Source organism: Eurosta solidaginis, chromosome 4, assembly GCF_040869045.1.
Source record: "Eurosta solidaginis isolate ZX-2024a chromosome 4, ASM4086904v1, whole genome shotgun sequence".
In the NCBI taxonomy this organism is placed as follows: Eukaryota; Metazoa; Arthropoda; class Insecta; order Diptera; family Tephritidae; genus Eurosta; species Eurosta solidaginis.
The window spans coordinates 200,713,745-200,739,124 of NC_090322.1; the positions used below are offsets into that span (position 1 = coordinate 200,713,745).

At 39.7% G+C, this 25,380-nt stretch overlaps 1 protein-coding gene across 4 annotated transcripts in view; it reads right to left on the minus strand.

The window, feature by feature from the left end:
- mei-P26 (meiotic P26) overlaps positions 1-25,380 on the minus strand; it is a 77,454-nt gene that overhangs the window by 34,501 nt on the left and 17,573 nt on the right. For all 4 annotated transcript variants that reach the window (XM_067784556.1, XM_067784555.1, XM_067784554.1 and 1 more), the window contains exon 2: positions 46-2,813. In XM_067784556.1, coding sequence (XP_067640657.1) covers positions 46-698 — 653 coding nt within the window. In that variant the 5' untranslated portion in view covers positions 699-2,813. The remainder of the gene's footprint in view (positions 1-45; positions 2,814-25,380) is intronic.

A 25,380-nucleotide genomic window follows, 5' to 3' on the forward strand; every position in this document is an offset into this window, starting at 1 on the left:
TGAAGTTTAACAATCTATTTGTAATAACACAAAAGTTATGCTTACCTGCAAATCTTACAATTCCTATCCATGCCATCAGAGCCTAACGAGCCACATGAGTCTTCAAGCGAACCCGATTCCAATTCGTTTCCTTTATTTTCGAATACCTCACTAAACATATTGCCCGCCAAAGAGGATGCACGTGATGAAACGCTCTTATGTTCTATAGCAGCAATGCCGTTGCCACTATTAAACTCACGTGACATTGTTGAGTTGCCAATAGCGCCGCTACCAACAATAATTGGTGGTTCGATATCCACGTCAAGTGTCAAAGAGCTTACAATATTCTCAACAATCGAATCAACAGCACTATTAGTTGCACTTGCAGTACCAGTAGTTGTAGCGTTAATATTTAGGTTGGATAGTGTACCGTTGGTGTTGCCAACACCAGCTTTAACGCTACCACCACCACCTAAAAAGGCAGTGGCAGAGCTCAATAATTGCTTATCAGCAGCACAGGCAAAATCTCCTTCTAACGATGCCAAATTAACAGCAAGTGCTGCTGAAGTAATATTAGATGCAGTTGTGCTATAGGTGAGATCAACAGCAGTCGAGTTATTGGTGGTGACAGGATCAAAGGTGGAAATGTTGTTGTTATTGGGTGTGGTAGTGGTGAGATTGGTAGAAGATATTGTTTGTTGTTCCTCGCGTGATGCCATAAGTGGCGTTTACTTTTGCACTGATCGACGTTATATATGAAAACAATGAACAACTCGAGCTTAGAGCGTGGTATAGCTTAAAATTTTTGTGAGCGCCCTTTCCTTATGCCTCAGTTGAATAAGCCGTGCTTGGCGCTTGGATAGCGTTGTAAGCGCAAAATTTTATTTCAAATTTATGGTTGAGTGTCAGTTAAAGCTCGTGCAACTAAATTGTTGTTTTAATTTGTAAATATTTGAATATACGGCGGCAGAAAAAACGGAAGTTTAAATTTTCGGTAATAGGTTTGTTTGTTTGTATTAGGCAAATGCGGCTAATGCCGTTTACTCACAAATTTATATAAACCCAGTGGTTTGTTCGTTTTTTTTTAATGATTTTCTTTTATTATTTTAAATTTGCTTGTAATTTGATTTATGTTTGTTCAGGCATTTATATCCTTCTTGTAGAATTTATGAGTGTTAGAAGTTTTCGAAATTCTTTTGTTTAAAGGACTTGCTAGCTTTGGTTTTGAATTTGTGTTTTATTATTATTTTTTTATATTAATTTGTTAAAATAATACAAATATGGCGCTAGTATCTTTCCAATTTATGCGTATATGTATATATATGCAATAGTGTAAATGACCAGTTCGACACGATCTCATAAACTAAAACGATGTATATATAGATATATATATACGTATATAAATTTGTTGGTAAGTAGTAAAAGCGTGATTAACAAGAGTAATGTGCGGCAAAACTTTCGATTCCTTCGTGAGAACAAATAATGCTTCTAAACGGCTTTTTTGCTGAACAAAGAATAAATGTAAAATAACGCTGGAAAAATATTTAACGTAGTTTATAAGTATGTAGTATGTGTATATCGTCAATTAGTAAAAATGGCTTGTTTTGCGAGTAAAGTCTTAATATAAGAATAGCAGAGTTTGATGTATTTTAGTTCACGCTTGCTGGATACGTTGAATGCGTCGAATAGGCGCCAAAGAAGTTATTGCGAAATTCCACTTGATCTTTTGATTTTTGTTTATTTTTTTCCAACTGAGCACTTGGCAATGTTCTTACTGTTTTTTTTTTTTATTTTTATTTAAAAAATGGCGCCTCTTCAGACTTCTTTGTAGCAACCACTGGTGGCACTCGGTTAGTAGTCTGGGTCGGTATGTACGTAAATCCAAAAGCAGATTTAAGCAAAAATTTGAAGCCTCTTATGGGGTGTCGTTGAATTTGAGAATTTTATTTTCAATACGCAGCGCTGGGGTTTTTAACTCACAACTGAATTCACTAATCTCGTTTTACGGCCTTTGCTGGGTGCAAACTTTTCTATGCTTTTTGTTTTAATTTTCTCCAAAAAAAAAAAAAAACGTTAATAAACAAATGTTTGCTTTTTTTCGAGTTTGAACTTATTAGTGTCTTTGTAAATATATATATATGTATATATGATTTAAAATAAAATATTGTAATGTATATTATTTTTAAGTGTATAATTAAAATATTTATTATTTATGTTTAAAACTGGTTTGAATTTGCTTGATTTTTTGTATGTTTTTTTAATTTTTGCGCGCCCCTTTCAACGTCGCACAAAAATTCCCCCTTCGTCGCACTTCTAAATTGCATTCGCCGTCTTTTCTTCCTGATTCAATTTGTTCTATGTTATTTCTAGTTATTATTGATGAATACTATTTCAGTTATTATTGTGTATAAAGAATTGTAGAATTACAATGAGTGTTCTCACACTTAATAATTTTTTTTTGTGGATTTTAGTGTTTGCAGCTGAGCGCTGTTTATCGTTGCACGTTCTTTCGAAGTGGATTTCAAAACAGTTTTTGTATAGATCACTGCTTATAACTTGGTTGATTTATAATGAGAGTCGTTGAAGATATGTGTAGGACCGTAATTTGGGTTGGATGCGCGCTCGTCTGTTTTCAATTTAACTTATTATTGGTAGTATAGAGCTTTACTCACTGCGTCACCAATAAACTCTTTGTGGTCTTCCTTGAAACTTCTCCTTTCACTCCTTTCCTTCTCGCCTGTTCGTATAATAAATACTATCAGTTTTGTTTAGCCAGTTCTGTTTTCGATTTAGAGCTGGGGTCTTTAATGAACAGTCTATTAAACACCCAACTTCTGCAAAAAATATTCAAAAAGAAGGGAAATGCACATTTTTTTAGTTTATCACTCGATTTCAATTGTATTTTATTTATAATTTTCAAAAATTTTATGTAAGTATTAATCTCTTTGTGCTCTATAATATTTTACATTGACTACAGCGTTGGTTAAAATTAATCTTTGCCAAATTAAAATGGCGTATTCGACACACTTGGGGAAAATTTTTTGGATTTTTTAGTGAGTTTCATTGTCAATGTGACAGTTTACTTAATGCTTGCTATGTTTGTTTTACGAATGTTGGAAAATGTTAAGTAACTTTATAGGCGAGTGGAAAATACACGTCAAAAATATAGAGTGGGTGTCAAAAGCCATGTTTAGGATGCTTTTTAATTGATAAGGTGGTAAAAGTCTAGAACAGGGTTGGACTGCTAATACACGTCTAAGAATATCAAGAGAGGTGTCAAAACGCGCGTATTGACCTCGACAACAATAATGCTCTGTCCACAGATATTGCAGTTAAAGGTTGCATTTTCAATTTTAAATAACAACTTTTGACTTTTTTTGGCAGGTGGGACAAGTTAACACTATTCGATAGATTTATTAATAATATAAAATAATTTTGAAAAAATGTTAAGTTAAACGGATTTATTGAAAACAATACTTACCTCAAGTAATAGTAATACTAAAAGCTAGAAAATAATTAGGTAGGTCCTAGGTACTAGTCATAACACTCCTCATCAATCTAGGGCGTTGATCATACAATTAAATAAAATCGTTGGACGCGTAAAATTTCTATTGATAGTCATATATAAGACGAACTGAACCTTAATCAGTTATGGTACGCCTCACATTTTTAGAAAATTCACGCGCCCAACGCCTTTATTTAATTGTCTGATCAACACCCTACATTTATGAGGAGTGTGGTGACTAGTACATAGGACCTTACTTACTTACTTAATTGGCGCTTAATCGTCTAAACTGTTATGGCCGTCCAACAAGGCGCGCCAGTCGCTACTTAGCTCCGCCAACCGGCGCCAATAGTCACACCAAGGGAGTTTAAATCGTTTTCCACCTGGTCCTTCCAACGGAGTGGGGGCCGCCCTCTACCTCTGCTTCCATAGGCGGGTTCCGATAGAAACACTTTCTTAGCCGGAGCATCATCTTTCATTCGTATAACATGGCCTAGCCAGCGCAGCTGCTGCGTTTTAATTCGCTGGACTATGTTGATGTCTGCGTATAGCTCGTACAGCTCATCATTAAATCTTCTTTGGTACTCGCCATCGCCAACGCGTAGGGGTCTATAAATCTTTCGAAGAACTTTTCTCTCGAACACTCCGAAAGCCGCTTCATCTGCTGTTGTCATGGTTCATGCTTCTGCCCCATATAGCAGGACGGGTACGATAAGTGACTTGTAGAGTAAGATTTTCGTTCGCCGAGAGAGGACTTTACTTTTCAATTGCCTACCTAGTCCAAAGTAGCATTTATTGGCAAGATTGATTCTTCGCTGGATTTCAGTGCTGATGTTGTTGCTAGTGTGGATGCTGGAACCAACCAGTACCTAGGACCTACCTAATTATTTTCTAGCTTTTAGTATTACTATTACTTGAGGTAAGTATTGTTTTCAAAAAACCGTTAAACTAAATTTTTTTTTAATTATTTTTTTTTTCAAGTTTTTAGACTAAATTGCCTATTATTTCTCATTCTATTTAGCTCATTTAGTGACTCATTATTACAAGAACTTTTTCCTGACAATTTGTTACAATCTAAGTCCTGGAACTCCAAAGTATTTTGATGTGACTTCTAACGGACTGTATGTAATATTTGTTCCAAATATGAGCCAAATCGGACCACAGATACGATTTTTTGAAATATTTTGATCCAGGCGCCACCTATCGGATTTTTTCTTATTATTGCATTGTCATCGGGTTGTGAACTATATTCCAAGTTTGAAGCTTGCAACTTATCGGGAAGTTACTTAAATTTTAATTACAAAATTCGTGCCGGCCGGCCGGCCTGTCAAGTCAAGCCAAATAAAACCATTTAAAAATAGGGCTTATATAGTTTGGTATTTTAATCAGCTCCATTAAACAATGATGAGTTAGTGCAGTTATTTTTCTTATTAATGTTAAATCACCAAAAATTTTGAGAGCTTTTTCAAATCAAGTTTTACACTTTACTTTAAGAGGAAAGAAAGGTGTTGAAAATACATTTCAAGAATAAATTTAATATTTTTTGGTTAATAGAAGGTTCTAACAACACTTGTTTGTAAGAAAAATTATCTCCGCACCTGGGTCAACGTTCCCGCGGAACCTTCCTTTAGTAGTAATTCTCTACTTTAGCTCACAACTGTTAAAACTCTACAAAAAAATTTAAAAAAAATTTTATTTCTGTCGAGAGATATTTGCAAAAGAATATTCTTTTTGCAGGGAAATTTTAAACTTTCATGCTGTAATTGTCATCATTTCGTAGTACCCACCAAAAAATTTGTGAAGAAAAGTGTTTTGCACGGATATAGTATTGATCTCCAAAGCGATGTTGGACCCAGGGTAATTTTTTTATAACCCAAATAAAATTTTTAATTTCCGCTTTCAGGTTCAAATAGATGTAATTAATTTCTGTTTTTTTAAGACGACCTATTTAATCTTAATATATAAAAAACACGTGTCACAAGTTTGAGGTCAATGGACTCCTAAACTACTGAACCGATTTTGAATTTGTTTTGCACCCCGTGTGTAGTTTGATCTAACTTGAAATATAGGATAGGTTATATCTCAGTTTATAGTCGCAATATTATTTTATTGCAATTTTTTTATTTGTTTATACGTATACGTACGTTACGTATACGCAGTGTCACTAATATTTTCAGGTGGTGCGGCTATACTTCCGTGTAATTGCTTGGTGTTTAATTAAACAACCTTCTTATCAATAAAAAATATTATAGCGAATGATATCAAGTATAGCACATCACCAGGCCCGCCGAGAGGGGGGTTTCTGAGGGGGTCCACGATTTAGAGGTACTATGCCTTTTTTTTTTTAATACAGGAGAGTCTTTAGTTGTTCCATGTGCAATTTTTAAGCCGAATTTCAAAAGCAACGAAAATCTGCATTTCGTTTTAATATTATAGTGAAGTGTGAAAAATAAAAATCTATATATATAAAAAGAAAGGCTAAAATGTGTGTTAGTTGGTCGCCGGTTTGTTCAAACTTTCACACAAGTTGCGTAAACCTCACGCGGTGGTTACTACAGGTACAGGGTCTCGAGATATAGGCCAAAACATGGGCCAGTGAATGCCTAGACAGTGTTTATACAATATGGATATCAAAGGAAAGCTGTTGATGAGTGCTTTGGTACAGAGTAATATATTATCCAGAGGCGGACTGGGACTGAGACTCGGAGTGGGACTGGGACTGAGACTCGGAGTGAGACTGGGACTGGAATAAAATATATACCACCCTCTGGGACAGACAATAAGGGATGCATAAGAGTGAGAAGGAATTGAGAGATAGAATGAGACGTAGATGGAGATAGATGAAGCGAAAAAGACGGAGGGAGGAGTGAATAAAAGGATTAGGAAAAAGTGAAGAGGGGGGAGGGCAGAGTCAGACGGAAAAAGCTTATTAAAATGTATTCAGATAGGCCAAATTTAGGGCAGGACGTCTGCCGGGTCTTCTAGTATTACAATAAAAATTAAGCGGCATTATATACCAAAAGGCAGTAAAGTGTAAAAAGTGCGCTTCCCAAGGCAGTATGTTCTATGTACCAGAGCGACTCGGGATTTTTCCCGACCAAGGGCTGTCATTTCAGTGTAACACCATTTAACCCCAATTTGTAAAAAGTGAAATCAGCGAAATATGAAATGCGAGTTTGACGTTTGAACTAAATAAATTTGGTACACTATGCTAATTAATGAATATCATTGTGGATATGACAAGTGTGATATATTCTGCATAGACGTCAAAATCACAAATAAAATGGATCACCTGATTTTTAAAGTGACCCGCTGAGGATAGCCGACCGTGTGCGTCGCCATATTGAACATCCTGTTAAAACGCTGCCAAAAACGCTTAAAAGTAGCCATCTGAAACATCCTGTCAGGCAGTTGACGAATAAGATGTTACATTTGTTTTGTACACAATGATCAAATTACGTATTAAATGATTTTATGTCGAACCATTATTACTCGGCGTACGTTGTAACGCCCGGGATCGAATGAATGTTGCGTTATTTTTTCTGTTTTGTTTGTAGATAATTTAGTTTATTGTTCTGTAAATTGAATTGAATTGCGTAAGCATATTTAGTGAAATTTTCGTTTGAAACATTTTATTATTGTAGGTAGTATCTTATTATAATGCAAGTGGGTACACAATATTTTTGGTTTTTTCGGTCGGTGCAATGATAAACATATTTTTTAGCGTTCCAACTCGAAAGCAAGCTACATATAGCTGGCCATGGGAAAAGCACCGACTCTCTAAATTTAATGCTGCAACAGTAGGCGGTTGTCCTTGTGCTTTGTTGATTGTAGTTGCAAAAGCAAGGCGTACAGGAAACTGTAAGCGCTTAAAATTGAATGGCAAATCTGTAGGAATCATTCGCATCCGTGGCATCTTCACCTTTGCTTTTACCGCTTTTGATTGTTGCTTCGATTACATTCGGCCTTAATTTCTTAACGCAAAGTCTGGTTCCATTGCACAATTTTGGTGGGTATAAATTCCGAAGAAGCATGGTTGGTGAGCCAATTTTCAAAGTTAATATATACGCAGGCATTCTAGGTGGTTCTATAGAGTTTAGAAATTCAATTGGATAATTCAGAATTTGATCTTCATCTGTAACTGATGATTGAAGTGTGGGAATTACGTTTCCATAGGGAACACACACACTGAATTTGATTTTTATAGAAGATGTAGTTAGACTGAAGCTAACAAATTTTTTTAACGGCGGCAGAAACGTCCAAAAGGAATAACAGCCAAACTCAACAATGCAGTCAAACTTTAGGTGTTAAAATAACCTAAGTTTGTACGGCAGCCATAGTTCTGAAAAATCCCATTTGTAGGGAAGGCTCCACGCCCCTTTTTTCCTAATTCCACACACATTTTACTGGAGGTGTTAGGACTTAACGTCATATAGCTCCTTACAAATTTTTATTATCCTACCATTACTACATCCAGAGATATGCAGTATGATATATTCTATTTGTATAGGAGGTGCCACGCCCCCTTTTTCCCAATTCCACATTTTCTTGGTGGTGTTAGGGACTGACCTCATATAACTCCTTACTGAATTTCAATGTTCTGGCATGTATACCTGGCATGGTTACCTTCAGCGTTATGCAGTACCAAATATTCCATTTGTATGGGAGGTGTCACGCCACTTTTATAATATATCGAACTTATTTTTAGCCTAAAACCTTCCTGTTGATCGAAGGAACCTATAGCCAAAATTTGGTGATGATTGAAGTGTGCGAAATACGTTTCCATAGCGAGCACACACACACACACACACACACACGCACACACACACGCACGCACGCAGAATTTAATTTTTATATATATAGATTTCCCATATACATTTTTCCATCGATTATCGATAATTATGATCAAAATTTAGAGTTTTGGATTTTTTATAGAAAAGTTCAACCTCAAGAGTTTAATCTCTAATTGGAAACACGTAATAAAAAACAAACGACAGATAATAATCTAGTTCCTAGGGATGGAACACATGTAGACACGTAGGTTATCTATTGACAATTTATATGTTTTTGCCGGCTCCAGGTAAAATTTTTTGAATAAAAACACGTAAGTATTTTTCTTTTTTACCAATATATTTCGGTTGCTCTATCTCAATCTAACGGCCACTCACTGAACTTCAACGCAACTCACCGAACATAAAAACACCAACTAACATCAGACTGAACTACAAAACGGACCCAGTAAATTATGCTCACTTGTACAAACATTTATTAACAAACAGACAGTACAGAACTCCACGTCACACGGTACAGACGTGTAAATAAACGTACGTACAGAATATTTATTTTTGTTTGTAAATTAATTGATTTTTGATATATTGTCGAATTTTTGTCAACAGTCGCCTTGAAGACGGTTACCGTTGAGTAACCGAAATATATTGGCAAAAAAGAGAAATACTTACGTGTTTTTATTCAAAAAATGTTACCTTGGAACCGGCAAAAACAGAATTATATGACACAAAAAGGTCGCAAAACACTTTAATTATTGACGATTTATTGTAGATTAGGCCGTATGTAAACGTGGTCTAACACTGTGTTTATGCTTTGAAATCATTCTTACAGTCATATTTTCTTATAATGTTATTTTCATATTGAAATATAACATTTCTATTTAAAACCACAGTTTAATACACGGCAAAGTACGGCACAATGTGCGATCGAACCTTGTTTCCGCCAAGGTGGCCCAAAATTTGTCTGCGCTACGAATAGTGGCATCCAACTCGGAAACAATATCCGGCAATGGACCATCAACATCTATAAAACTCTCCAAAGGTTCCTTATCGCTACAAGAAGATGACCTGTCACTTCTCAATATCATTCTCTTGCTCTGATAGGTCGCACTGTTAACTCCAAAGAAATGGAGAACAAATGCAAGGGGAGACCACGCGAAGGATTCAGCGGTCTAAAAACGTGTTTCTGCGGTAATCATTGTTAAAAAGAATTTCATATCCGCCAAAGGACTGCTATCACCAATAAGTCACATTTGTTCGAACTTGTGAAATATGTATCTAATCCATTAGAATTTATTCCATCAGGTTGAGAGAATGATATCGCCCAAGTAGCCGCCGAGAGTTGATAACCTAGGGTATAATTTTATGGAATTCTCCAAGACTCTTGGCAGCGCTTCAGGCGACAGGTCCTCGAATTCTTGGCGAATATTCATCTCAAGGACTTTTCGAGTCTGGGGCTTGTTGACGGCAGGCAGTGACTTCAAAGACGTGATAGGAAGAAGTATGGAACGGTTAAATCGGGTGATATCGTCCGACAGTGCAATTACCAAAAAAAAACCAAGTCAGGAAGGCTAAGTTCGGGTGTAACCGAAATTTACATACTCAGCTGCCAAATTACAGTTTGCAAAACTTTTAAATTACCTTGTTTTAAAAGTGGGCGGTGCCACGCCCATTGTCCAAAATTTTACTAGTTCTCTATTCTGCGTCATAAGGTCAACCCACCTACCAATTTTCATCGCTTTATCCGTCTTTGCTAATGAATTGTCGCACTTTTTCGGTTTTTCGAAATTTTCGATATCGAAAAAGTGGGCGTGGTTATATTCCGATTTCGTTCATTTTAAAAAGCGATCTGAGATGAGTGCCCAGGAACCTACATACCAAATTTCATCAAGATACCTCAAAATTTAAGTTATCGTGTTTACTGACAGACGGACAGACGGACGGACATGACTAAATGAATTTCTTTTTCGCCCAGATCATTTTGATATATAAAAGTCTATATCTGTCTCGATTTTTTTATGCCGTTACGGGGTACCGTTATGCGAACAAAATTAATATACTCTGTGAGCTCTGCTCAGCTGAGTATAAAAAGACCCGCGAACGATTCCTTCAGAGTATCCGCGTTCTCAAGAAGAAAATCGATTCGTGGCTTGTCGATTTGTATTATGTGTTTATTTACTTTATAAATTTCAAACCCGAACTGACACTTAGCCCATTTTCAAACGTTTTAGCGAATTTCAATAGCGTGATTACTTTTGGTCCGCCCTGTCCAAACATTAAAATTGCACTCAATGTCTTAGAAACTAAAGCAGATATCTAAAAACAGGTAACAAAATTTAAGGGATTGGTTTATTTATAATAGCTGCACTATTGATTGAAATTGGTTTAATTATGACGTACAAAATGTTCCTATCTGAGCAACGCATTCTCTTAAAATATGAGTTTTTATGTACCAATGCAAAAGAAACAAAATTATTGAGATGGTTTGGACAACTAAAAAGTGGCTGCACTCAAAACTTCAATTAAAAATATCTAACGCGTGAAACTTTAATATGTTAAATGTAAATTTAAAAATCTGCACGCAACCAAGGCCACGCAAAGAATTCAAAGTGTATGCACGTTGTACAAAAAATATCACACATGGGCAGTTTTCATTACCATAATCTCTTCAAAAAAAGTTCTGTTTTCAAATATATACGTTGTGTGGGACTAATAAACGTGTAAATAACTTCTATGATACAAAGCTCTTTTTCGCTAAGATATAGCTTATTATTTTCGAACGATTTTCCGTCATCCCTTGTCAAATTTGGTTTCGAGACAAACTGGTTTGTCTCGAAACCAAATTTGACAAGGGATGACGGAAAATCGTTCCAATATACATCATTTATCCACCCAGTCGGAAAATCAACAAAACAAAATAAAGCTTATTATTTTCGTCTAAGACCCTTTTAAAAATCTTTTATATAAAAGTGGGCGTGGTCTTTAAGCGATCGCGTAATTTTTTCCAGAAATATTTCCTGCTATAGGGAAAATTTGTGTACCCAATTTTATTACGATCCGTTAATTTTTCTTCGAGTTATAGCTCCCGAAACATAGAAAATTGCTTAGTCATAGAAGGGGCGGTAGCCACGGCCATTTTTTCAAATTTGAAATTTTTCCTATTTATTGTTATAAATCCGCTTGTAAAATGAAATACCATTGATATAAAGCTCTTTTTTGCAAAGATATAGCTTATTTTATTCGTCCACGACCCTTTTAAAAATCTTTTATATAAAAGTGGTCCTTAACCGATTTCGATAATTTTTCTTCAAAGCATTCCTTGTAGTAAAGACAACCTCTCTGTCGAATTTTGTCACGATAGTTTACCGATTTTTGATTAATGATTAATATTTGTAAAATTGATATTATCACAAGTGGGCGGTGCCACGCCCATTTAAAAAAAGTTTTTCAAATTTTTATCAAGAGTCTCAATATCAGTCCGCATGTCAAATTTCAAAATTATAGGTGTAATTTACTAAATAATCAGGTTTTCCAAAATGTTATATATGTATATAAAAAGTGGGCGTGGTTATCATCCGGTTTTCGCCCATTTTCAATACCAATCTATTCTGGGTCCAGATAAGCTCATGTAACAAATTTGGTGAAGATATCTCAATATTTACTCAAGTTATCGTGTTAAAGGACGGACGGACGGACGAATATGGCTCAATCAATTTTTTTTTTCGATACTGATGATTTTGATATATGGAAGTCTATATCTATCTCGATTCCTTTATACCTGTACAACCAACCGTTATCCAATCAAAGTTATAATACCCTGTGTACAAGTACAGGAGAGTATAAAAATAGCTGTAAATCCATTGCAAGCAGCCTTGAAAAGAACGCTGGGTAGGTTATGAAATTACACATGAAGCATAGAAAAATAAGCTACCCAATTGACATTAGCGATTTGAGCTGAACGCGCTTAAACAATTAGCAACCAGATGTTTTGGGTTGTGCAGCGTTTCAAAGCATAGAATTAGTGTTATTGAGAATTTGGCGCTGGAAAGAGCTTTAAAAATTCCCACTATGCAACAAAACATGAAACATTCCCGCTAAAAGTCAAATCACTGGAAACTTCAGTCAAACAGAAAGTAAAAAATAAAACAAAACAAAATAAATATAGTTTAAAAAAAGTAAGGAAGGCTAAGTTCGGGTGTAACCGAACATTACATACTCAGCTAAGAGCTTATCTGCGTTGCTTTCGTAGATGGTTTATAAGTGGTTTTCAATTCTATATCACATACGTTTGGGTAATATCGACCAAATTGTAGACCAAGGGTGACGTTTTTTGGAAAATCGCCATGTAGGAAAAAGAACTTATCAAATAAAAGGTGTTAATAAATATTTTAAGAGGGAGTGGGCCTTAGCTCTACAGGTCGACGCCTTTTCGAGATATCGCCATAAAGGTGGACCATGGGTGACTCTAGAATTTGTTTGTACGATATGGGTATCAAATGAAAAGTGTTAATTAGTATTTTAAAAGGAAGTCGGCCTTAGTTCTGTAGGTGGACGCCTTTTCGAGATATCGCCATAAAGGTGGACCGGGGGTGACTCTAGAATGTGTTTGTACGATATTGGTATCAAATTAAAGGTATTAATGAGGGTTTTAAAAGGGAGTGGCCCTTGGATGTATGTGTTATCGACCGAAATGTGAACCAGGGTGACCCAGAACATCATCTGTCGGGTACCGCAAATTTATTTATATATGTAATACCACGAACAGTATTCCTGCCATGATTCCAAAGGCTTTTGATTTCGCCCTGCAGAACTTTTTCATTTTCTTCTACTTAATATGGTAGGTGTCACACCCATTTTACAAAGTTTTTGTATTTTGCGTAAAAAAAACCAATCCAATCACCATGTTTCATCCTTTTTTCGTATTTTGTATAGAATTATGGCATTTTTTTAATTTTTCGAAATTTTCGATAACGAAAAAGTGGGCGTGGACATAGTCGGATTTCGGCCATTTTTAATACCAAGATAAAGTGAGTTCAGATAAGTACTTGCACTAAGATTATTAAGGATATATCGATTTTTGCTCAAGTTATCGTGTTAACGGCCGAGCGGAAGGACAGACGGTCGACTGTGTATAAAAAATGGGAGTTGCTTCAACCCATTTCGCCCATTTTCACAAAACACAGCTATCGTCATAGAAGTTATGCCCTTGCCAAATTTCACAAAGGATTGGTAAATTTTTGTTCGACTTATGGCATTAAAAGTATTCTAGACAAATTAAATTAAATTAAAAATGGCGGAGCCAGGCTCATTTTGAAATTTTCTTTTATTTTTGTATTTTGTTGCACCATATCACCAAATTTTTCTAAGCGGGGTCGCCCCTTGGCCGTGTTTAGTAAGCTTTCCGAGTGTATTTCTGCCATGAAAAGGTCTCCGTGAAAACTCATCTGCCTTGCAGATGCCGTTCGGAGTCGGCATAAAACATGTACGTCCCGTCCGGCCAATTTGTAGGGAAAATCAAGAGGAGCACGACGAAAATTGGAAGAGAAGCTCGGGTTTAGATCTCTTCTGAGGTTATCGCGCCTTACATTTATTTTATTTTATATCATTATTGGAGTTGAATGTTGCATTAATTTACTTATATACTTTAAAAATATTTAATTTTTGTTAAAATTAGACTTAAAACAATTTTTTTTTAAGTGGTCGTGTTCTTCATCCGATTTTGCTATTTTGTATTTAACACACATACAGTAATAGGAGTAACGTTCCTGCCAAATTTCATCTTGATATCTTCCACGACTGCCAAATTACAGGTTGTAAAACTTTTAAATTACCTTCTTTTAAAATTGTGCCGTACCACGCCCATTGTCCAAAATTTTACTAATTTTCTATTCTGCATCAACCTACCTACCAAGCTTCATCCCTTTATCCGTCTTTGGTAATGAATTATCGCACTTTTTGGGTTTTTCAAAATTTTCGATATCGAAAAAGTGGGCGTGGTTATAGTCCGATTTCGTTCATTTTAAAAAGCGATCTGATATAAGTGCCCAGGAACCTACATACCAAATTTCATCAAGATACCTCAAAATTTAAGTTATCGTGTTTACGGACAGACGGACGGAATTTCTTTTTTCGCCCAGATCATTTGGATATATAGAAGTCTATATCTATCTCGATTAGTTTATGCCGTTACGGATTACCGTTATGCGAACAAAATTAATATAATCTGTGAGGTCTGCTCAGCTGAGTATAAAAATGAGGTGTTCCAAACCAAAACGCAATAAGTGACTCACAACAAGTTCCTAGATAAATAAACAAAAAGTGCCAAGTCTCAAATGAAGGCACATTTTCAAACTATAAAAAAAAAAAAAAAAAAGAGCACACAATCAGCCAAAAAATCACATTTACCGATCAACTTTATTCGAAGTGAAGACAGATAGTTGTTTGTAATTACTGCGTTTTGGTGTGACAAAAAATTATTTATTGCGTTTTGGTTTGGAAGTTATTGGAGTTTCATCATTTTGGTGTAAATAGTATAGTTGCTATTTATAGAACAGAAGATTTGGTGCCATTATTTCCGGAACCTGAAAAAAATAGTTGGTTCATGTGCATAAAAAAATCCACTAATTCTCTTAAATTTGCGTCGTGCTCCTCTTGATTTTCCCTACAAATTGGCCGTACGGGACCTACATGTTTTATGCCAACTCCGAACGGCATCTGCAAGGCAGATGAGTTTTCACTGAGAGCTTTTCATGGCAGAAATACACCCGGAGCGCTTGCCAAACACTGCCGAGGGGCGACCCCGCTTAGAAAAATTTTCTTCTAATTGAAAAACCTTATTTCTAAAATTTTGATGTTGCTTTGCTAATTCTCTTAAATCTTGTTAGTTTGAACAAATAAATAAAGATAAGAATTTTCACTTAGGAATTACTTAAATTACTAATCAAAGTTGCAATTGCCTTTTTGTGAGCAGTACTAAAAAATTGAAAATAAAAAGATGATAAAAAAAATTTTAAGGACTATCTTTATATAAATGGACCAAAAAATAGAAGGCAATTTTACTTTAATACAGACATAGTCTTGTTGAATTTTGACTAAAAAACTTTAACAATAGCTCTTGTAAAAAAACTGTGGTAATTAAAATTATAAAGGTAGAGCGCGTGTTTAAATTTTAAATAATTAATTAGTTAAGATACTTGGCTTGGATATCATACGTGGTTCCAGGCTCTGGATCAGGGACTGGTATCAGTCTTAGACCGGCCATAGTGACGAATTGTCACACGTGATTGGTTGTCACGTCCTGCACGAGGTGCCCCTGCTTCTACTGATAATGGCGGATCTAGAGAGGACAACTCGATAAAACCCGCACCCCTGAGTCATTGTGCCGAGCTCAGGGGAGGGAGGATCCTGTTAAGGGTCAAGATCGGTACTCAACGGTGACGAACCGGATTGTTAGGGACTTGATTTTGACTATGGATAGGAATTGATGACTTTGGGCTGGTAGGTGCAGTATTCTGCCACCTTAGTAGGTCGGGGTGAAACCCTATCGAAATGGCTGGTAGGCTAATGCTGCACCTGCCCACGTCCCGTTAAAACCGTGGCGGGCCTCAAGGTACGTTCCGGCTCCGTCGCCGTTAAGTTGGTGGTGTAGGTGCGGTTGAAGATTTTCCCGCTTTGCGTCCGGTCTGGCTCTGAACGCATTACTCATAAGGTAATGCGTCAACCCTCGCGTGGCCTCCCTGCGCAGCATAGATAACCACGGGACCGTTGAAGGGCGACTACACAATCGGCTCCGGATAGCGGCCTTGAGGGGGGACTTCTTAGAATGGACACGAAGACGAATAAAAAGGAGGGTAGGAGTGACGGCGAAAGTCGTCATGGTGCGAGGGACGCGACAGGTGCGGAGAGTGCTCCGAAGCAGGTCGCCGCCAGCCGGGAAAGCTCCCGGCGGGTCAAAAGGGCTGATCAGACGGATCAGCGCAGGGGTTTGGTTTCAAACCCCGTAGGTACGGGTAGTTCGGGTAGTGGAGGGGTGTCGAAACCGACACCCAATGTAGGCCCATATGGGGCTGTGACAGGGAAAGGCAGAGGTCCGGCGAATGCGACGGACCAGCCCAGTACTAGTAAGGAACCCTGTCGCGAGGAGCTTTCCCAACGGGAGCCCTGGGGTCGAAGCCTGCCGGGAAAGGTAGGCGATCGACGCCGCGTAGGAAAGCTCTGGGTGATCGGCGCCTAGCTGAGAAGATCTTGGAGCGCTACGGCGGAAGGGATGCAGCTCAGATGTCGAAGAAGCATTCCCGGACGCTGGAGTGGGCCAGGAGCGTCGTAGCTTGCGACGACCACACACCGGTGTCGAACGATGCGGGTGAGCAGCAGGGTTTGGGGGCTATGAAGCGGCAAAGGTCGGATGAGCGGAATGTCTCAACGACAAAAAGGGCCCGAGGTGGGGACGCAATTTCGTTTAGCGAAATCGCTAAACGTGCAGGCTCCATCACCCTCGGGGTCCTGGATAGGAGTAGGGAGGATGGTGCCATCTCCCGAGAGGAGTGGCCGTGGGTCGCCAGCGCCATATCAGCGGCCTATATGACCGCTGTTATGGAGAGCCCAGGTACGCGGCCATGCTTCGAATACTCGGGGTGGTATCATGGTTTTAGACTGATTACTTGTGCTGACGAGCGGTCGGCCTGTATCTTTAAGAAAATAATTTCTTTGGTAGGGGAGGTCTGGAGGGGGCCAGACTCGAGGCCGTGGAACGGAGGGATCTCCCCCTTCGACCGAGGGCTCGGGTGGGGTTGCCTGCCGGGCCATCTCAGCCGGAGAAAATACTCGAATTAATGCGTTACTGCAACCCGAATCTTCCGACGCATAACTGGAGGGTCCTCAGAGTAGAGGAGGCTGTTGGGCCACGTCGGCAAGTGCTGATTCTGCTAAACGCAGAGTCCACCGGTCCTCTCTCTGACACGAGGGGGGTTATCTCCTATGGCCTCGAGCGTGTGGTTCTCAAAATCTACCACACCGATTCCAGGGGAGATGGTTCCTCTCCCACAGAGACTGTTCGGGAGGTGGAGGCGTCCGCAGGGGAGCCAGTACCCATGGTTGTGGATGCTGACTCCGCTAATTTGGACAGCGAAAGCACTGTTGACGTCCCGTCAATAGCGGGATCTGTCATCAGTGCTAGTCGTCTGGCTGATAGGGCCGAGGAGGAGCTCCTGGCCTCCGAGGGCGAATCATCGATGGCGGGATCCGTCATCAGTGTAAGTCGTCTGTTGGGGGAGGAGGATCTCCTAGTCTCCGAGGGCGAAGCCGCCAAGGATGGGGTGCAGAAGAAGAAGAGTGGTGTTGATGGAAATCCGTCAAATCAATCTTCAGCATTCTAAGGCGGCTTCCGCAAACTTGTTGCTCTGTCTTGAGAAAGGCGGAGTGGATATTGTCCTTGTCCAGGAGCTGTGGCTGAGTAGTAACGGCGGAAAAATTTCTGGATTAAGGACGGGAAAATTCAACACCTTGGTGCATGGGGAGGCAGGTAGGCCTAGATCCTGTGTGCTTATTAAAAAGGAATTTAAAGCTTTTATTCTCTCTAATTTCAGCAATGCTGACGTAACCACGGTCTGCCTCGAGCGAGGCAGTAGCGAATTGTGGGTGGTCTCAGCGTATATGCCCCATGGGGACGTAACGGGACCACCGCCTGTGATACTGGGCGAAATCACCGCTGAAGCAAGGCGGAGAGGTGTTGGCGTAATCATAGGTGCCGATGCTAATGCACACCATAGCATATGGGGGAGCTCGGATACGAACACCAGAGGTGAGTCTTTATTTACTTTTATTGTAGATGAGGGACTTTGTATATGTAATAGGGGGAATGACCCGACTTTTATTACTGCGGTAAGGGAGGAGGTCCTGGACCTCACCCTGGTTAGCAGAGAACTGGAAGATCGGATATCTGGATGGAGGGTTCTCAACGAGCACTCTTTCTCTGATCACCGATATATTCAGTTCTCGGTGAATGAAGAACGTCCCGGTAAAATATCTTTTAGGAACCCTAAAAGTACCAACTGGGACTTGTATTGTAGGAAGTTGGGAGAGCTATTGCCTGAGGCGCCTATCGTTGGTTCGGACCTGTCCGAATCTGAAATAGACCGTCTGGTGGAAAACTTCACCTTGGCAAGCAATAGCGCCTTTCAACAGTCCTGCCCACTGAAAACTTACAGGGGGAAGGGCAAGCCGCCCTGGTGGTCTGATTCCCTTGACGACCTAAGAGCGTCCAGTAGGCGGCTCTTTAATAGAGCCAGGAGGAGTAAACTACCCTCGGACTGGGAGCTCTATAAGGTGAGTCTGGGGATTTATAAATATGAAATAAGGTTAGCCAAGCGAGATTCATGGCGAAGCTTCAGCGAAAACGTAGAGGGCTGCAATGAATCCGCGAGGCTTAGAAAAATACTCTCTAGGAATCCCGCCCCTCGGGGGTATCTGAGAGATGATGGTGGGGACTGGTCGATGAGTAGCGAGGAGTCCCTGAGACTTTTACTGGACAATCATTTTCCCGATGTCCCAGTTGCGCAGGGATCTTCGCTTGCGTGGTCGGCGGTTGCTGGCCATGCAGAAATGCCTGCCATCCCACTACGGGAAAGTCAAATATCCTGGGCTATAAATTCGTTCAAGCCCTATAAGTCACCCGGTCCGGATGGCATCATTCCTGCGCAACTTCAAAGGTCTTTAGGGATTTCCTGCCGCTGGTTGGCCATCATCTACACTAACTGCCTCAGGCTTAACTATATCCCTAAGTCGTGGCACACGGTTAGGGTCATCTTCATTCCGAAGGCCGGCAGGGGCTCTCATGTGTCACCTAAGGATTTCAGGCCAATCAGTCTCTCGTCGTTTCTTCTTAAGACGTTTGAGCGGCTGATTGACCTGTACCTACGAGAAAGGATACCTGGGGGGTTACTGTCGGCTTCACAGCATGCGTACTGCAAAGGCAGATCGACGGAAACGGCTCTCCATTCGATTGTAAAGCAAATAGAGGGGTCTCTAGAACATAAAGAGTCTGCTCTGGGTGCCTTTCTAGACATCGAGGGGGCTTTTAACAATGTTCTACCGGGGGCAATCGAAAGAGCTCTGGTGGGTTTAGGAGTCGAAGCGGCTCTGGTTGAATTTATTAGCAAACTTCTATGCGGCAGAATTGTCGCAGCCTAGTGGGGAGGAGCCATAATAAGAAGGAAGGTGTGCAGGGGCATGCCACAGGGAGGTGTCCTATCTCCTCTGCTCTGGGTTGTGGTAGTCAACGAGCTTCTTGTGGAGCTGGAAGCCAATGGCTGTCGGGTGGTTGCCTATGCAGATGACCTATCCTAGTCAGGGGCAAATTTCTGGGCACCCTGCGCGATGTTCTGCAGGGATACCTGGATACTGTGGCTAGGTGGGCTGAATCATGTGGAGTGGCGGTCAACCCGGGAAAAACAGAATTGGTTCTTTTTACAAGGAGATATAAGATACCCGACTTCAGAACTCCTTCGATTGGAGGGGTACCGTTGGTACTTACTGACAGGGTTAAATATTTGGGAATTGTTCTGGACAAGAAGCTGTCCTGGAGGCCCAATGTGGAAGATAGGGCCAGGAAGGCCGCGGTTGCCTTGTACTGCTGCAGGGGGGCTATCGGAAAGAGATGGGGGCTCTCGCCAGGAGTAGTACACTGGCTTTATGAGATGGTGGTCAAACCGATTCTGCTATATGGGGTGCTGGTCTGGTGGAAAGCACTGGACACGGCGAGCACCTCCAAAATGCTAGTGTCAGTGCAACGGACGGCGCTTATCGGTATCAGTGGCGCTATGAGAACAACACCAACCTTGGCACTGAATGTCATGCTGAATATACATCCAATAGATATTGCGGGAAAGGCAGCCGCGGCCCGGTCGTTGGTCAGGCTTCGTGATATGGGTTATATGCTTTCTGATTTCGGACACTCTAGCCTTCTTACTAGTTTCGACTTTATCCCGGACAGGACGGACTATTGCATGCCGGTGGCCGCTCCCTATACAACCTTCACCCCAGTCATTCCCCCGAGGGAGGAGTGGAGAAGAGGAATTATCTGGGGCATGGGACCGGTTAACTTGTTCACGGATGGGTCGAAGTTGGACGGAAAGGTTGGCGGGGGGGGTCTTTTGTCAAGAGCTAAATGTAAGCCGCAAGTTTAAGTTGGCTGATCACTGCAGTGTATTCCAAGCGGAAGTTGCTGCGATTAAGGATGCGGTGGATGAAATGCTATCCAGCGCTACTACGGTTAGGGAATTTAACATCTACTCTGATAGCCAAGCGGCTATAAAGGCCTTGAGCTCAACTACAGTGCGATCGAGGGTGGTCTGGGAGTGCCTGACCACACTTGCGATTGCATCGAATTATTTTACAATTAAGATTATCTGGGTCCCGGGCCATAGTGATATTCCGGGTAACTGTCAAGCGGATCTCTTAGCCCGAATCGGTACAACTGAACCGGATGAAGATGGCTGTAGGGATTTCGGGATTCCGCTAGCCACCTGTGGATTGCTCTTCCATAGCTGGGCCTCGAGTCAGCTCAGCAAACGTTGGGCGGACACTACGTCTTGTAGGATATCAAGATCTTTCTGGCCGAAAGTGGATGGCAGGAGGTCTGCTGAAATAATTGGGTTCACTAAGGCTCACCTATCAACGGTCATTGGGGTTTTGACAGGGCACTGTCCCATGGGTATCCATGCGGTACGTCTCAATATATTGGAAACTCCATCCTGCTGCAGCTGTATGGAGGATGATGAGGTGGAATCACCAAATCACTTTATGCTTGACTGCCCAGCTTTTGCCAGAACTAGGCGAAAGTATTTCGGTCGTGACTCACTTGGATCTCCCGAGGAGCTATCCAAGGTTGAGATCGGGATCATTCGGAACTTTATCGTTGCTACCCAACGATTCTCTAAGTAGTTATATCTACGTCACCGTTAGTTTAGTTTATTATATGTGGTATCACAACGGACCGTCATGTTGTCCAAGTGAGCTTCCTCTATCAGGGAAGCTACCACCCAACCTAACCTAACCTAACCTAATCCCAAGTACATGGTTTGCCTTAAATTGAAAGATTGCGCTCCATCTTTATAGTTTTAAATCCCAAAATTCTTTTACAAGAGCTATTGTTAAATTTTTTAGTCAAAGTTCAACAAGACTAGGTCTGTATTAAAGCAAAATTGACTTCTATTTTGTGGTCCATTTATATAAAGGTAGTCCTTAAAATTTCTTTATCATCTTTTTATTTGTTTATGAATCGTTTAGAAATATGCGTCAAATAATCGAAACGGCTCCTTGCTTGTAAGCTTATAAATGTAAGCTTTGTAAAATAAAGCTTATTATAAATATTTTTCTAATGCTTTTTTAAACTATAGTTTTTATTTCAATAATTTATACGTATAACTAGCAGACCCTGCAGACGTTGTTCTGCCCTAAATTTGGTCTATCTGCATACATTTTAATATGCTTTTTCCGTCTAACTCTGCCCTCGCCACTCTACACTTTTTCCTAATCTTTGTATTCACTCCTCCCTCCGTCTTTTTCGCTTCATCTATCCCCATCTTCGTCTCATTCTATCTCTTTCTCAGTCTTCTTCTCCTTCTCTCTTTTCTCTTCTCTCAAGTTTTTCTCATTCTTCTTCATATCTTATTGCCAGTCCCAGAGGGTGGTATTTATTTTGTTCCAGTCCTATTCCGAGTCTCAGTCCCAGTCCCACTCCGAGTCACAGTCTCAGTCCCAGTCCTAGTCCTAATCCAAGTCCCAGTCCGTCTCTGGTCTACTTTCCGGAAAAAAGCATCGTAAATACTAATATAGGCAAATTTATATACCAAATTTCAGGCAAATCGAATAGGACGTATGTTAATAGGTACGTGGGTATTATTAATTCATGTCTTTATATCGGCTTCGCATGCATATTTATCAGTTTTGCCAGGTTGATGCGAATAAATCGATTATCACAATGAAACTTTAAAGCTCTCAGCAACAGCTTTCGTTTGATATCCATAATACACACACAATCTAGGGGTATCCGGGTCCATGTTTTGGCCTATATCTCGCGACCCTAGTCACCCAGCGGTGTAAAACTTACTCTGTAATAAAGAATACATCAACATCTTCAATTTGATACCCATAATGTAAAAACACATTCTAGGTGTATCCGGGTCCATCTTTTGGCCTATATCTCGAGACCCTATTCACCCAGCGGCATAAAACTTACTCTGTGCTAAAGCACACATCAACAGCTTCAATTTGATACCCATAATGTAAAAACACATTCTAGGTGTATTCGGGTCCATGTTTTGGCCTATATTTCGAGACCCTATTCACCCAGCGGCATAAAACTTACCCTGTACTAAAGCACTCATCAGCAGCTTCAATTTGATACCCATACTGTAAAAACACTATCTACGCGTTCACGGACCCACGTTTTGGTCTATATCTCGAGACACTAATCACCGAGGGGTATAAAAATTACCCTCTATTAAAGCACTCATCAACAGCTTTCATTTGATATCCATAACACACACATTCTAGGGGTACCCGGGTCCACGTTTTGGCCTATATCTCGAGACCCTAGTCTCCCAGGGGTATGAAAATTACCATATACTAAAGGACTCATCAACAGCTTTCCTTTGATATCCATATTCTATAAACACATTCTAGGGGTACCAGGATCCACGTTTTGGCCTATATCTCGAGACCCTGTGCGTCGATCCAGAATTTTCTTTGCTATAAACCTCAAGAAGGCTGAGACCTTTCCAACGAATGCAAAACCGTGGTAATCGGTTGGTGCGTTCGGAATTATAGCGTCAAGAAGGAAAACCCGACTTATTTTTTTTTAATTTAGAATGTTTTCTAAAAAAAATCATAACTCAAGAATTGCTAAACCGATTTGGGATTTAAAAATCAGCTAACCATCATCTCTCCTTCCTGTATCTTTTCTAAAAATTTCATGGCAATCTTTCTATCCGTTCTCGAGTTATGGAGTGACAATCAAAATGTACACTTCTTTTTATATATATAGATATCTGTGCACACATAAATAATTTCCTAATTTCACACATACATACATTAAATCTAGTTTAGCTGCAATTCTAACGCATTCTTGGAGAATTCAAGAAGCGGTTCAAAGCATCCATTCGCTTTCATATACATACAAACGTTTATGAAAATAATTGAAAAATTTCCAAGATGAAAAAAGTTGACAAATAAATGTTTCGTGTTTTTTTTTGTAGAGCTTACGATTTCTTCTCGAACACAAGCGAGATTTTCGAGACCCGAGAAATCGAGAACTCGACTTCTCGCGAGATTCTCGTGCCTCGAAGTACTCGTAAATCTCGCGAGTTTCTCGACATAAACTTAATTGCTGTATGGACACTATTTATACACTTGATTTTTTTTACTTGTAAATTTGTTGTTGATTATATTACTTTCCAATGACATTTAACTCAAAACATTTATTATACATATAATTTTGTTCACAATATTTTATTTTTTTAACGAGACATTGAGAACAATGCTTTTCGCGAGATTCTCGAATCTCGACATAATCGTAATACTCGCGAGCCTCTCGACTTTCAATTCAGTCGCTGCATTGACAGTATTCTATACATTTCGGTGTTTTTAGTTGTGGGTTTGTGGAAATTTTCGCTTGTGCTCCAGAAGAAATAATAAGCTCTATATAAAACAGCCGATGAATCGACTAAATTGAGTGTCGAGAAGCTCGCGAGCCGTATGAACCATACGAGTCATTCGAGATTCGAGAATCTCGCGAGAAGGCGAGACTCGCAGACATCTCTTCTCGAACAAGTTCGTAAGCTCTATTTTTTTGTAAACATTTACAATTTACTTTCACATATAAAATATTTATAAACCTTTACCCTCAACACTTACAAAATGTTTTTTGAAAAACACTAAAATATATTTATTATCGTTTAAAACAGCAAGTTTACTTTAAATTACTTTTAAAAACATTTACAGAAATGCCTGTTGAGATTCATATTGTAACGAATGTTAGCAGCACTGAGCGATGCTATCGTCTCTAAGCCGATGCTAACCAGTGACGTGAATGCACATCAATAATTCATCATTATGTATCTACATAAACGAATAAATAATTGCGTCTACACATATGTACGTATACGAACATCTGAGCGGCAATGCACAAATACATGCATATATCTTATCTGAGTTGTCACAAGAGAGAGCAATAATTTGTGCACGTAGTTGTGGCTGGCGATTTTGTAGCCGAAACAACTAGTAACTTCTGGAAATCGAAGAGCCTAGAAGTATGCAGCGTAAACTATAAAAGCAGTGCCAGCGAGTAAGAAGGAATTCAGTTTGATTTGAATTGTCAAGCAGTTACGAGTAAGACGATATCTAGCGAGCAATAGCACTATTATTTTGAAAGTCAGTTTCCTTTAAGCTATCAGTTTGGTTATTAAGCTATTCGTTGTACAGTTGGAGTGTTATTGTGAAGTACTTTAATAAAGGCCATTTTGCATTACTACAAATTGGAGTTATTTATTCAACAGTTTAGTGATTCGAACTTAGCAGAGGATTGCAAATAAGAGGATTTGCAAGTAAATTCGTTACAATTGGTGTCAGAAGAGGAATTGTTGAATAAATTCTAGAGGACAACAAGGACATGGCAAAGTTAAGTGAATTGAAGATCCCGCAACTGAAGAAGGAGTTGGAGAGCCGTGGATTGAATACAAGCGGCGTTAAACTCGAACTTCAGGCACGGCTACGAGAAGCAATGGAAGCAGAAGGAATTGATGTGGAAGAGCATGTCTTTCATCTTGATGGCGAGGAGACAACAAAAATTGAAGAGAAGAACGAAACATCGCAGACGGTTACCAGTACAGACTTGAACATGATTTTAGCTGCAATATCTGCTCAAACATCGACAGTGTCATCTCAACTGGCAGAACAGCAGACATATATGGAATCGCAGGAGAACCGTATAACATCCAAGATGGAAGAACAGAAGACATATATGGCATCACAACTAGAATCGCAGGAGACACGTATAACATCCAAGATGGAAGAACAGAAGACATATTTGGCATCTCAACTGGAAGCGCAAGA